Below are 15,432 nucleotides of genomic sequence, written 5' to 3' on the forward strand. Positions count from 1 at the left end.
TGTGTGAAGTAGCCTTTTAACTCCTTTTATATATTATAGAGAAAATGAGGCCCAGAGAGGGTAATGGGCTGCTCCAGAGTTTCACAGAGAGCCAGAACTAACTTTCCTGACTCCTATCCCAGTCTCTTTCTTTATATCACATGACTTTCCTAAGGAGTTAGCTTCGCATCCTTTGTATCTACTTCCTCAGCCTTCTTTTTAGGCTTATTTGAACACATTTCCCCTCTGTAATCTAAAGAACAGTACTTGATATACTTACATTTTTTTCATTTCTTACTCACCGTGCTAATCTACTTTCATTAACATGTTCTAACACATATCTTTTCCTTATCCAAAGCTGTGAACTGAGGAGTGTCCTAGGTGCATGTGGATATTGGTCATCGTTCAAAGGAGGCATAGCTCCACTGATGTCACTGTGAGTTGTGTGAGGCCAAGCACCATATTAGTCTTCTGGAAATGATAATAATCATCCTTTTCAAGTAGAGAGATACCTCTCTCTGGCTATATTTTTAGTAGTAGGATAGATTTTCCATTATGCCATGCCTATACAGCTGTCTGCTGTGACCAGTTGTTGTAATAATGATACTTACCTAACATTTGTATTGGGCTTTGTATCATGTGTTCTTATATGTAGTCTATTATCTCATTTGATTTTATTAGCAACTCTATGCAAGTGGTAATTGTTTTCCCATTATGTAGATGACAAAACTCAGGCTGGAGTGATGATTTGCTCAAGATCATCAGCTAATAAAACAGTCCCAGAGGTTTGAACCCCCAGTCTTGTGCTTTTTCCAGTAAACCTTAAGTTCTTCTTGTTCATACTTGTGAGACTTCATGCTGGGATTAGCCTGTGGCATGCTCAAGTTTTTGAGTATTTTTAAACAGGTGAAATAAGCAGCTAATCTTTCAAGTTTGGTGTTAGTGGGATGCTTAGAAGCCAAGATCCAAAATCATGACAGACTGAAGTTTCTGTGACTTGCTTTTCTCAGGGACAGAACACTTGCATTTTCCTAGTCATCTTTTGGGATTGAATTTCCTTCCTCTTCTGTATGTGATTTAGCTCATGATGGATGTGAGGCTACTTTGTGTTTTACCCAAGAAAACAAATCTGGAGGCAAATCTGTGCTCTTGAGTTAAATCTTGTGTAATTAAATCTTTTATAGTTTGCATTCTCAGAGCTGCAGCTGGGTCCGTGTTCATGTGCATGTGCGCGCGTGTGTGTGTGGGTTCAGCTAACCTTCCTTTCTCTTATGGACTGAGATCTCTGATGGTGCAGCCTAGAGGGGAACTAGGAAGAGATGTAAACAGTACAGACAGGTAGAAAATGCCCTGACATTAGTCCCAGATGTAGTCACATTTTACCTTTTGTCGTCATTCTTCTGGTGATGACTTTCACAACTCTAAATATTTTGTCTCTCTTACTTGGTTTATTAGCTTTGAACTGTAACTTTTGAATCCCATTCATCAAAGTTTGGGGATTGTCTCACTTAACCTCAAATTTATTCCTCTCTTCAATATTTGATTATTTTTATTTACTTGTCGTTCTTCTGGTCACTAATTTTTGTGAATTTAAGTAATATATTTTTTACTTTGCTTTTTAAAATCATAACTTATGACAGTAGCTACAGAATCTGAACTATGTAGAAGGAAGAAATTAGTTCTTTAACTCTCCTGTACCCTCCCCACATCCCAGCTCATGTGTCCAACTTGATATGACTTAAGAATAAATTTAATTCATTGGAAGGGAATTGGCTATCTCTTGGAATCAAAGGGAAGAGGGAGAATCAATATCAGAAAGGGAATCAAGGGGTCTAAACAACTGAGAACACAACCAAATCATTCTTGAGGGACTGATGCTGGCACCACATTCACAAGGTCAGCATTGTGACCTTGACACTGCCACTGCCTCTGTGTGGCACATGTCCCTCTGTGCCTCACATGTCCCTTTGAATTATAGTACCGAGGTCTGAAATCCTGGCTAAGAACCTCTGCTTGGTTGATTCTAGATCATACCTGCCGTAGATGACAGGTCCTGTGGCGAGAAAAAATCTAATTCCACTTTGGTTTCTGAAACATGTATTTTTAGATTAGATGACATATTCAACAGTGACATTAAGCATCAGAATTGATACAGCTGACGGTGAATTAATGAACTGGAAGGTCAGCTCAAAGAACGTTCTGAGAAGGTATCAGGAAACAGTAAAAAGATGGAAATAGGAGAAACAGACCAAAGAAATTAAGCATGTAGATTGAAGACAAAATGAACTGTTGGCGACAACTTACTTTTAATTAAAGAGAAAACATTAGCAATGTATGAGCATTTTAAGAACAAAGCTGAAAACTTTGCTGAGGTTCTTTCCTTTAGTGGGAGCTAGTGGAGTAGCTTCAAAACTTCAACATTCTACATTAAATACAGTTACTGTATAAGCCAGCAATTCCTCTCATAGGTATATAGCCAACAGAAATGAGAATATATGTCCGCACAAAAACTTACCAATGAATATTCACAGCAACACTGTTCATACTAGTCAAGAAGTAGAAACAACCCAAATGTCTGTTGTCTGATGGACGGATAAACAAAGTGTGTGTGTGATGTGTGTGTGATTACACATAATCATGTAATAGAATATTATTCAGCCGTAAGAAGGAGAGAAGTACTGATACATGGTGCAGCACAGATGGACCTTGAAACATGCTCACTGAAAGAAGCCCGTCAGGAAGACTTCATGTTTTATGATTCCCTTTATGTGAAAGGTTCAGAATAGGCAGATCTATAGAACAGAAAGTAAATTAGTAGTTTCCAGGTGCTGGGGATATAGGTATTGGGTAGTGACTGCTTATGGATATATATCGTTTCTGTCAGGGTCATGAAAATGTTCTAGGTTTAAATAGTGCAGTAATTGCTTAAGTCTGTGACTATATTAAAAAAAAACCCACTGATTTATATGCTTAACAACAGATTAAAGAAATAAAACATGTGAATATTAGAAAAGAAATAAAACTGTCATTATTTTAAGCAGATATGGTTGTCTACATAGAAAATCCCAATAATTAAAAAATTTTAGGAAATAATTTAGAAAGGTAACTATATATAAGGTCAATATCTAAGAGTTAATGTGTTTCTATACAGCAGTATGAAGCAATCAGTAAACACGAGTTTTTAGAAAACCATTTTTTGTAGCCTCTAGTGTTCTATAAAATTCTAGGAAATATTTAGATAGTACATGCTTCATGGTTAGTTTCAAGTTCTCAGTCTTGGCAGCACATGAGAATCACTTTGGCAGATTAAAAGGTATCACGAATGCCCAAGTCTTGCCCAAGAGCAATTCCGCCAGAGTCTCTGAGATAGGACTCAGGCATGATGTCTTTTAAGTGTGCAAAAGAGGTTAAGAAGAGTAGAGTATTAATCTCACTGTAGTTTTCTTAGCATAGTATCATTAAGATGAACTTATCCTGAATTTAAGGTAAAAGATAACTTTGAAAATCAGGTATCAACAGTTTAGGCTTTCTTTCTTTTAGTAAGGTTTTGTAACTCAGCACTGGGTATCTCTGAGGAACTAGTAGAAGAGTTGGGGGAATATCTGATGACAGCATCTTTCACTCCCAGGCCCCTAGCTTTGTAAATTGGTTTTGGGCTTTCCCAGTATCCCCCGAGGAATGGTAGCCAATTCAACCCTTACTCCTGAGATTCCTGTCCTGGATGTTCCCTAGATGGATCTCTTATTTTCTTCCCTTCTTCTGCCCATTTGTCAGCATCAGTGCTTTCTGGGGACGTTCAAGACTCAGGAGCCACATTCTGTCACACTTTACTATCACAACTTGTCATAAACATATTCCTCATCCTCACTTCCTCACTCCTGGTCATCGCATTTTGACTCTTCTATGTTAATCAACGATTTCTCTAGGAGAGCAGACACTGCCTTTCCCAACCACCTTTCAACTCTATTTTCTGCATTTCCAAGAAAATTTCATAGAACCTACTCCAGCTTTGGGGATCCTTGTTGAGTAATTCTCAATGTATGCTCTCTTTAAAATGTTACCTCAGTACTCTAGTTTTTTTTTTCATAGTACTTACCTGACATAATACATTTTAAAATTTACCTGTGTCTCTAAACTAGAATGTATACTCCATGAGGACAGAAATCTTTGATTTTCTCCTGTGTCTTCAGTGTTTAGAACAGTAGATATTATTGAATGACCACACATGTTATTGTGTATGATTGTACTGCCTTTTAAAAAATGAGCCACACTCTGTGGCTCCCCACCCTACCAGTGTTTTGCTCTCTATGGTGTTACAGTGAACATCTTGTAAAACTCTAAAGGTAGACATCAGAGAATATGCATATGCATAGTGCTAAAGTTTATCATATGCATTGCCAAATTCTTACAGAAGATGAACGTGCACCAGAAGTGGGGTCCTAATTTTAGATAGGGTAGTCAGACAAGACTTTACTAAGAAGATATTTATTTAAGTTACTTATTTGACTGCACCGGGTCTTAGTTGTAGCATGTGAGATCTAGTTCCCTGACCAGGGATTGAACTCAGGCCCCCTGTATTGGGAGCATGGAGTCTTAGCCACTGAACCACCAGGGAAATCCCTGTAGTCTTAAAAAAATGTTTTTATTTATTTACTTTTGACTGCTCTGCGTCTTAATTGCTGTGTGGGGGCTTTTTCTAGTTGCTGTGAGTAGGGGCTACTTTATTACAGTGTGCAGGCTTCTCATTGTGGTGGCTTCTCTTGTTGCAGAGCACAGCCTCTGGGGTGCATGGGCTTCAATAGATGTAGCACGCAGGCTCAATAGTTGGAACTCTCAGACTGTATAACGCAGGCTCAATAGCTGGAACTCTCAGACTGTATAACGCAGGCTCAATAGGTGTGGTGCGTGGGCTTAGTTGCTCCGAGGCATGTGGAATCTTCCCAGACCACAGAGCAGACCCATGTCCCCTACGTTGGCAGGCAGATTCTTATCCACTGTGCCACCAGGGAAGTCCAGAAAATATTCAAACAAAGATTTTAGGGAATGAGGGAAGTAGCCATTCAGGAATCTGGGAAAAGTGTGAAAGTTTTGAGTAAAAAAGTGTCTAATGTGTTCAATGGAGAGCAAGGAGGCCATTGTGGCTGGAGTAGAGGTGTTGTGGGTGATGAGGTCAAAGGGGCAGGGGGGCCCATGGTTTTAGGGCCTTTATAGTCCATTGTACACATATTTTGTTTATTCTGAGTGAGGGAACCATTGGAGAGGTTGTCGCTGCTAAAAAACAGAGACAAGTGACAGAACTTGACTTAAGTTTTAAAAGAAGTTGTATTGAGAACAGGTTGAATTTAGTAAGGCAAAAGTGGGAGATACTGCAATACTCCAGGTTTACCAGAGTGGTAGCAGTGGAGACAGAGAGAAGTAGTAAGATCTGATAGACAGAGGGCCTGATGAACTATGGATGGAGGTTCGTGACACTATACAGGAGACAGGAATCAAGACCATCCCCAAGGAAAAGAAATGCAAAAAAGCAAAATGGCTATCTGGGGAGGCCTTATAAATAGCTGTGAAAAGAAGAGAAGCCAAAAGCAAAGGAGAAAAGGAAAGATATATCCATTTGAATGCAGAGTTCCAAAGAATAGCAAGGAGAGATAAGAAAGCCTTCCTCAGTCATCAGTGCAAAGAAATAGAGGAAAACAGAATGGGAAAGACTAGAGATCTCTTCAAGAAAATTAGAGATACAAGGGAACATTTCATGCAAAGATGGGCTCAATAAAGGACAGAAATGGTATGGACCTAACAGAAGCAGAAGATATTAAAAAGAGGTGGAAAGAATACACAGAAGAACTGTACAAAAAAGATCTTCATGACCCAGATAATCACGATGGTGTGATCACACACTTAGAGCCAGATATCCTGGAATGTGAAGTCAAGTGGGCCTTAGGAAGCATCACTATGAACAAAGCTAGTGGAGGTGATAGAATTCCAGTGGAGCTATTTCAAATCCTAAAAGATGATGCTGTGAAAGTGCTGAACTCAATATGCCAGCAAGTTTGGAAAACTCAGCAGTGGCCACAGGACTGGAAGAGGTCAGTTTTCATTCCAATCCCAAAGAAAAGCAATGCCAAAGAATGCTCAAACTACCACACAATTGTACTCATCTCACACGCTAGTAAAGTAATGCTTAAATTTCTCCAAGCCAGGCTTCAGCAATACGTGAACCAAGAACTTCCAGATGTTCAAGCTGGTTTTAGAAAAGGCAGAGGAACCAGAGATCAAATTGCCAACATCCGCTGGATCATCGAAAAAGCAAGAGAGTTCCAGAAAAACATCTATTTCTGCTTTATTGACTATGCCAAAGCCTTCAACTGTGTGGATCACAATAAACTGTGGAAAATTCTGAAGGAGATGGGAATACCAGACCACCTGACCTGCCTCTTGAGGCCTTACAAATAGCTGTGAAAAGAAGAGAAGCAAAAAGCAAAGCAGAGAGGTAGCAGGGAACAGAAGCCAGTATCTGTTGTAATGCTATGGACTTGCCTATAATTTCAAGGCTAAGTGCATAGGGCTAAGAATCCAGCATTTTGGGATTCCATTTCAGGCTCTGACAAACTACCACCTATAGATAATGTTAAGTAACTTCTATTTGTCTCAATTTTCCCATTTGTAAAGTGGGAAGAAAAGAGAACTTTGAGGGTTTGTTATAAGCTTTAAATGAGATAATATATATAACCCAGGACAGTGTGGAAAATGCTTATTTCATGTTTCATTCTTGGTTCTTCAGCTCATTATGGGATATGCACAGAGATACAAATGAGAAAACACAAGATACTGGTGTGGTAAATCCAAATATTTCTATTTGGACGTTTTATTTTGAATTTGGGGTAAGTTGTGGTTGGTATCGTCCATGGCAGAGCCACTGGGACGCTTAGGGAGAAAATGGTCTCATTTGTCTTTAGTGGTGCTCTCAATCCAGGTGATATATTTCTGAACGTTGGTGTAGATGCCCACATCCCCTCCCATGAAGTGTCCGACCTCGATCCCCTGCAGCTTGTTTTTGCAGATGACAGTAGCAACGGCCACCTCCTACAAGGGATCACACACAGAGAAGGGGGCAGACAGATGCAGTCAAATCTTCTCCTTATAGAAGCTCTCTAGTCACTGTGTGGATGCGCCCTGTCTAGAGGTAGCATGCTGCATCAAGGTAAGAGTCTGCAGACTGGAAGCTTGGTTCTTTTATGTAACTTTGTCGTAACTAGCCTTGTGTGACATTGAGAAAGTCAGAGAAAAGCCTTTCTAGAACTCACATGTAAAATGAGTCAAACTCCATTTACTTGAACTGGTGAAGCCTGTTTCAGTTTGTGAAATATTTGAATTAATTTTTTTTAAAGTGCTACAAAAACCAAGCAAAGTATGCATGATGCCCTTTAATGAATACAGGTGTCTCTAATGAGGGCCCTTTACTGAAGATAATGGGAGGCTTTGCTGCAGCCTTACCAAATTCTCAAAAATTTGTGAAGTTGTGGGCTTTCTATTTTTTAAATACCGTGGTTAAATAGTTAACTAGACATATCCAAAGGAATGAAAATTGAATAGAGAGAAAAGATTACCCCAAAAATTCGACTGAACACTTTTAGAAATTTAACGCATATGGAGTTTCTGTGGCTTTTTCCTTGTTCGGTTTCCTGGCAGGCTGTGTTGGACATCACAGGGGCCTCCAGGTTCTGCCTTAAATCAGGGTGTCTGCCTGAGGGAAGACAGGGATAAAAGAAACCTTCCTGTTCACAAATGTTATTTAGCTCTCCAATCCCCAGCCTCTGTTTCAACTGATGTTTTGTATCTGTCTGAACAATACTTGAACCACCGGATGTGAAGAACTGACTCATTTGAAAAGACCCTGATGCTGGGAAAGATTGAAGGCAGGAGGAGAAGGGGACAACAGAGGATGAGATGGTTGGATGGCATCACCAACTCAATGGATATGAGTTTGAGCAAGCTCTGGGAGATGGTGATGGACAGGGAGGCCTGGTGTGCTACAGTCCATGGAGCTGCAAAGAGGGCTGAACTGAACTGAACAAAATAATGAGGAAGAAAGAAGACGTGATTTTGTGCATGGTTATGAGGGTTAATCTTGAGGATTTTGAAATGGCCTTTATGTCTCTTTAAAAAGCAGCATTTTCTTTCTACTCTGTGTCTGTTCTTGGAGGAATAAGAGGTGACCTGACTCAAGTTGTCAGGTGTCCTCCACAAGAGAAGTGAGCCAGTATGGGAAAGAGGAGCCTTTTTAATGTGAACCGTGCCTCTGACAATCAGGAGGCGTGGCCTTTGTGCTGAGTCGGGTGGCCTGGTGGCTCCATCTGCCAAAGCTCTGAAGAAGCAGTGGGGCTTTAGACACCCTGGGAAAGGAGGACTCTGGACTTCTGGGAGGGTCTCTTTTTGCCAGACCCCTCCGGTAGTACCTCCCCTTGGTCTCCACCCCACCCTCCTCTGCTCTCAGTTTTACGGACATGGGCTCCTCCCCAACTTGTCTCATCAGATATAACTGATGACCTGATGTTCGGTGGCAGGTGCACTCACCATTGTTGTTTTGGCTCCAGTCCAAACCTGAAAGCATGCAGATGGTGCCTGGCTTGACGGTGCTGGTGGCGAGGGCAATGGGCTGGACTTTTTCGTTGAGGGTGGCGGGCTTAGCCAGCCTAATAAGCATGAGGTCATCTTGGGGCGAACTATGACTATGGTTCCAGTAGCGGATAATCTGGATAGGGTTAATTGTTTGCTCTGTCCCATCTCTGACTCTGACCCTGAGATTTCCCAGCATCACCTTCAGATTTCTGGAGGGATAAGGGGTTGGAAGTCACCATCATCATCACTGTTGGTATCATCATCAAAGCTGATGTTACAGTGGGCCAGGTGCTTTGCCAAGAGCTTTGTCTGAATCCTGGATTCCCTCATTTACTACTCACAACAAGGCAGTGAGGGGGATTTTGTTTTGAATCCCCATGTTACAGATGAAGGAATGGAGGCACATGAGAGTATTCACCCATGGTCACACAGTTAAGTGGTGGAACCTTTAACTTCTCTGTTTTCATGTAGTGGGAGAGAAAAGAATGCATGGTCTAGAAATATTATTTCCCCTCCTTTCCAGCTCCAGCCTATCCGGGCATTTCCATTCTGGTGTCGGGAAGAGAATGAGGTGACTTTAGTGTTGGACAGCTCCTGTTTGCTTTATCAGATCTCCTCGCAACTCTATTTCATCCTTCTCTGTACTTTGGAAGGTGAAATAGGTGGATTAAGTCAATGAGCTTTCTTCTCCTCTGGCATTTGATTCTATTTGGCTGATAAGAAGCACCAAAAAGGAATTGGAAGGAAAAGGGAGAGGTTGGCGTGTTTATCCTCCCACCTGCGCGACCCCGTTGGGTTGCCATAGGGTTGTGGCCGTCGACTGTCTCCTGACCAAAGGTTAGAACCTCCATCAGGCAGTCTGTGCACAGTGCGCTCTCCTCTCTCACTGACTGTTTTCCTCTCCCTGCTTAAAGTCATTCTCCCCCTGCCCCTTTAGGTCTGGGAGTGGTAAGTGCATCTTTCTAGTACTGAACCCCAGAGGAACTCAACTGTTGTCTATGTTTTCCCTATAACTAGACCATACCTTTGTCATTAGTTCTTTTTATAAAGTCTCCTCAATTTAATAAAATCTGAGTGTACCATCTGTTGCCTGCTGGTTCCTTAACTGACAAAACTCATATTGCCAGTAAAAAAACCTTGGAAAGACTGATGGGAGACCGAGGAGGCATACTGCATAGGACAGGGCTCCCCAGCAGCCCTGTTGACATGCGGGGCTGGATGACTGTGTTGTGGAGGGGCTGTCGTGTGCCCTGTAGGATGTTAAGCAGCATCCTTGCTTGCCCTGGCGTCTGTTCACCAGGCAGATGCCGTTAGCACAGCCCTCCCCGCAGCCCTCACTCTACTGTGACAACCAAGAGTGTCTTCCTTTGCCAAATGTACCCTGGGGGGAACGTTGGCCCTGTTTGAGAATCACCAGTGCGAAATGAGTAGAGTGGGTGAGGACGCTCAACACTCACGGTAAGTAGCAGTGAGCAGGGGCCAGCACCCAGTTGCTTTTGATGAGGACGCCCACACAGGGGTTGAAGTGAGACTTGAGGTAGGCCAGGTAGGGGGAAGGGTCGTCTTTCTGCACAGACGAGTGAGCGGAGAAGAGCGTCCCTGAGGGATGGAAATGAGAAGTGCTTAGGACAAAGGAGACAGTCAGCAGCTTCCCAGCTGGATGGAAATGCGGACGATTTTAAAGTGACAGTCATTTGGGCAGGAAATGTGAAGGCACTTGACATTAAAGAATAAAAATGTACATAAAAATGGCATACCATTTTATCTAATAGTTTTAATAATCATTTTTGTCTAATGTTAACAATATTCAGCCTAAGAGAGTACAATGAGAAAGACTCTCATTTACTGCTTATAGGAATGGGAATTGATTCTGTCTTCTTCAAAAGCAACTTAAAAATGAGCATCAAGAATTGTAAATGGTTTGTCACCTTTGACCTAATAATTACAATCCCAAGAATTCTTGATTCTAAAGAAATAATCAGATGTAGACCAAGATTATTAGTAAATGTGCTCATTTTAACACTATTTATAATAGGTAATTCTTTGGCTTCCCTTGTGGCTCAACTGGTAAAGAATCTGCCTGCAATGTGGGAGACCTGGGTTCTATCCCTGGGTCAGGAAGATCCCCTGGAGAAGGAAATGGCAACCCACTCCAGTATTCTGGCCTAGAGAATCCTGTGGATGGAGGAGCCTGGTAGGCTACAGGGTTGCAAAGAGATGGATATGACTGAGTTACTTCACTTTCTTTCTTTCTTATATGAATGTCCAATACAGTAATGTTGGATATTGAAATACAAAGGGATGTGAACAAATGGAACAGCATATATATTAAAACTGCATTTATAAAGAATATTAAACAGCAAAGGAATACTAATAACTTTTCAGTTAAAAAATAATAAAAATGTACATTTAATCTAGTAATCCAATTATCTAAGAACAAGTAAAGAAACAAAAATAAGCCATTAAAATAAATAAAATAAAGCCTGGGAATAAATTCAAACAGTGCATTAGCATGTGTTGACTGAGGTGGGACTATGAATGATGTTTATTTTTTATACTTTTTAATATTTCTCAATTTTCTAATATGACCATGCAGTGCTTTTATAAATGAATTATTTAAAAAAAAAGAGAAGAAAGAGGAGGAAGGCTGATTGTAATATCAGAAATATTGTTTTTATTTCAGCTGCCCTTGGTTCTTATTTTAAACCTTTCCAAGCCCAGGCCTGTACCTCACCATACCCTTTTCTTTGGAGTCACACTGTTAGAAACCCCAAGGAAAAAAGGGTGGGGTATTAATAAGGACAAGAGCCATTGCATTCTTGTTCTAAATCTTCACAATGATTCTATAATGTAGGTAGGAATATTCCCATTTTGACTGTAGAAACTGAAGCCCAGATAGATTAATTAACTTGTCCAAGCTCACGCAGCTAATTTGTGATGCAACAACCTAGGCAGTCAGGGTGTGGTGGGAAAGCCCACTCTGGAGAATTCAGAAGAGCTTCATGATAGTCAGGGAGTACAGGATGGAGGGTCCTTGCATTTGATCTTTTGTTCCCATCTTCTCCATTCCCCGAATTCTGAGTCTCTAAGCTTTTGCAACAGGGAGGCATATCAGTTGTCAAAATGAGTTCTCTGTCCTTGTGACTACACTTGAGACTTGCCCCTGTGTGATGAAGCCCGTATTTTGGAATAACCAAGGTGGAACACTCACTGTTGAGTGTTGAGCGTGGAACTCTCCAAGGCAGACATACACCATAACCTACCCACCAGGCTTAGCACTGGGCTTCTCAGCCTGTCCAGAGAGCCTGTGGTGAGAGTCTCAGGGGAATCCCCAGTGCTGCTCCTGACAGTTTCTCTTGACTCTCTTTTGCACCATCCCCACATCCTGCATCTGCCCTCCTCCGTCCTATATTAACCTATGCCTTATATGACAGAGTAGAAAGTCCTGGATACATACCAGCAAGGACACTCAAACAGAAGGTAAACTTCATAGTCTCCCTTTGTGAGGGGCAGAAGATCAGCAGAGTATGGAGCTCCCAGTTCAGTAGTTTCTCTGGAACACCTAGTAGAACCAGTGGGTATGGTTAGGCAGAAGGGTTGAAAAGCAGCTCTGGGCATGAACACAACAGGGAAGGAGGGCTCCAATGGGCAGATGGAGGCCCTTCTGTTCCAGGGAAGGTGGGGGGCTATGCCTCTCACGGAAAAGACAAGGAAGCTTCATGACTGGTCTTCTGGACCCAGGTCCCTCAGTTTGCTGTCCCTAAAAGCCCATCTGCCCAAAAGCAGTTCAGCTGTCTGTGGGAAAGGGAACTCCAGGCTTAGGACTTATGTCCCCATGGAGTTTTTCAGGCCAGGGCTGTAGGGGACAGGATTCTTCACCTTAGTTCAGGAAGACGGTGTGCCCAGGTTTGCTCTGAGCCCCCTAATATATAAGCCCCCTAATATAATAAGCCCCCTACTTATACTTTTCTTCAGCCCCTCCCCTCTTTGTTACATTAGCTTCATCTTTCCCTGGGTTCACTATTTCATCACTCCGCCATCATCACCAGCTTGGCCTGGTTGTTGTGATCAGCAGGTCTGAGCTAAGGAAATGGGGAAATGTAAAGCATTCATTGAGCAGTCATTTTGACAGTCAGGGAATGATTTACATTAGATCTAGGATCTATGGAATGGTTGGCAGGACCTCTAAGTGCTTTTTACCTAATGAAGAGATTGGTCAGCCAATAATAGATTGCCATGTCATCCTTGGATAATTGGAAACACAAAGAGCCTGGATGCTAATAGCCAATGTTCTGTGAGCCTTTACTGCATTCCAGTCACTGAGCAAAGTTCTTTACAGACATTGTTAGTGGTGATTTTATATCAGGTTAGTCTGAGATACAAAATTAAGTAAGCTTTGTATCATTCTTACCCCTGAAAATTTCCTAAACTCATAGTCTTATTCCAGTGTCACAGCAACCCTGGAAAGATGAGGCAGGGCTGGTATCATTCTTTCTTTTCTCCTGATCTATAGTGACAGGACCAAAACAAAGAATTTAAATGATTTTCTCAAAGTCACACATGGCTGGAAAAACTAGAAGTACAGTATCTATATTTTATTACCGGATACCCACCACTTTTTAGCCACATCCTCCAGGCTTCAGCTCATCAGCCAGCATTCATGAATCTTGGAAAACTATACAGTCCCTCACACAAATTTCCTGAAGTGTGGAATGAAAAGTTAACATGGGGACTTCTCTCATGGTCCAGTGGTTAAGAATCTGCCTGCCAGTGCAGGGGAGACGGGGTCAACCCCTGCTCTGGGAAGATCCCACGTGCCTTGGTGCAGCTGAGCCCCTGAGCCACAACTACTGAGCCTGAGCTCTAGAGCCCGCAGGCCGCAATGACAGAAGCCTGCGTGCCTGGAGCCTGTGTCCGCAGCAAGAGAAGCCACTGCAGTGAGAAGCCTGGACACCACAAGGAAGAGCATCCCCCGCTTGCCACAACTGGAGATGGTCCGCGCGTGGCAGCGAAAACCCCGCGCCACCAAAAACAAATCAGTTTTAAAACGTTAACATGGCACATACTTTCCTAAACCTCACAGTGAACACAGCCACACTGGGACTAGGGCTTGTTTATGAAATACACTTGAGATTCCTGGACAAGATGGAGTTGTGGAAGGTTTTCTGTGGTGGGGGTGGGATTAGTTAAATAGAGGTTAAAAATTTGAGAAAGAGAGAGACTTTACTGTCAGGTGGTTTTTCCTGGTTCTTTTGGAAAGATTCTGGACCAGGAAGGGAGTTTGTCTGGGGATGTGAGGACTGAGAGCAGAAAAGCAGATTTTCTGGAGAAGCTGGCACTGGGGTCTGCTGCCTGCTGATGAGCTTCACATTGGTATCTGTAGCCCAGAGCTCTGGTCACGCATACACGACTGCTTCCTGGGAACCACTGTTTGCATCTCCTCTCAGCTCCTGAAATTTAGCCTGTCAAGCTAAACTCCTTATTCCTCTAGCTTTTCAAGTTCAGTCTTCTGCCTGTTTTCCTCCTTTTAGGAGACAACTCTACCTTTCACTTTAAATTTTTTTCTCTTTTTCTGGCCACTCAATCCCAAAGTCCATCCTGCTTCCCCAGATCTCTTAAATCCATCCATGTCTTTCCATTCTCACTGCTGTCACCCTACTCCAGGCCATAATCTTGACTCACTTGAACTAATGCATGTGCCTGCCTACTATTGCTCGACTTAACATTGTTTTACTCAGACATCTTTCCTAAACTGTAGGGGAGAGAGTATTAGTCTCTTTCTTAAAACTCTTGAGTAGTTCCCTACTGACTGTAGAATGACCCCTAGCATGGTTTAGGGAGATCCCTTGACATCACCTCATTTCATCTCTTCTCATCCCCTCTTTGCCACCCACTCCTGCCTGCCTACCCCACACACTTATTTGCAGGCCTACAAAACTACTTTCAAGTGTTAATTTTCTTGTTTCAATAAATAACTTTTTTTATGATACATTAGCCCTCAAATGTTTCCTTTTGTTTGCCAATTTCATTTTTTTCCCCCTTTTTGTTTTGAGATATTGATATCTGATATTGACAGTGTTCTTAAAGTTTCTCTTTGTGAAAGATAACTTTAGAATCCTATGAGTATGTATGTATATGTATGATATTCAACATTTCCTCGTGTTTGTAAATTTCTTATCATTAAGTTCTTTATTAGAGTTATTATAGATTCCATACATATATATACATGGAGATATACCTGTCCATGGCCTCATTCCTAATATCTATCTAAGGCCTCATATCTAAGGTTTAAAGCGACTCTAAATCTATTATTGTTTCATTCTGCCATATAACAAGATTTTCTATTTAAGTAATATCCTTGTTGTATTTGGGCTTCCCTCATAGCTCAGTTGGTAAAGAATCCGCTTGCAATGCCGGAGACCCTGGTTCAATTCCTGGGTTGGAAAGATCTGCTGGAGAAGGGATAGGCTACTCACTCCAGTATTCTTGGGCTTCCCTTGGGGCTCAGCTGGTAAAGAATCTGCCTGCAATGTGGGAGACCTGGGTTCAATCCTTGGGTTGGGAAGATCCCCTGGAGAAGGGAAAGGCTGCCCACTTCAGTATTCTGGCCTGGAGAATTCCATGGACTGTATAGTCTATGGGGTCGCAAAGAGTAGGAACACGATTGAGTGACTTTCACTCAACTTGCATTTGCTGCCAAAAAATCCATTTAAATAAGGCAACCACAGAGAAAGGAGAGAGTGAGTGAACAAGAGTACTGTCCAGAGGGCAGCGTAGTAGGAACAGTGCTGCTGTCCCAGAGGGCAGTGTAGTAGGAACAGATTTGGAGATCTGACG

General features: G+C 42.0%; 1 protein-coding gene across 1 annotated transcript; it reads right to left on the reverse strand.

Moving 5' to 3' along the window:
* Nucleotides 1–6,805: 6,805 nt before the first annotated feature.
* PRSS37 (serine protease 37) lies at nucleotides 6,806–13,203 on the reverse strand. Its single transcript, XM_043462415.1, has 6 exons — nucleotides 12,475–13,203; nucleotides 12,053–12,157; nucleotides 10,053–10,194; nucleotides 8,551–8,804; nucleotides 7,584–7,720; nucleotides 6,806–7,059 (listed from the first exon to the last, which is right to left on the reverse strand). The coding sequence occupies exons 2-6, from the start codon at nucleotides 12,084–12,086 to the stop codon at nucleotides 6,919–6,921; spliced, it is 708 nt and encodes a 235-aa protein (XP_043318350.1). The 5' UTR covers nucleotides 12,087–12,157; nucleotides 12,475–13,203; the 3' UTR covers nucleotides 6,806–6,918.
* Nucleotides 13,204–15,432: the final 2,229 nt, after the last annotated feature.

Source organism: Cervus canadensis, chromosome 3, assembly GCF_019320065.1.
Source record: "Cervus canadensis isolate Bull #8, Minnesota chromosome 3, ASM1932006v1, whole genome shotgun sequence".
NCBI lineage: Eukaryota > Metazoa > Chordata > Mammalia > Artiodactyla > Cervidae > Cervus > Cervus canadensis.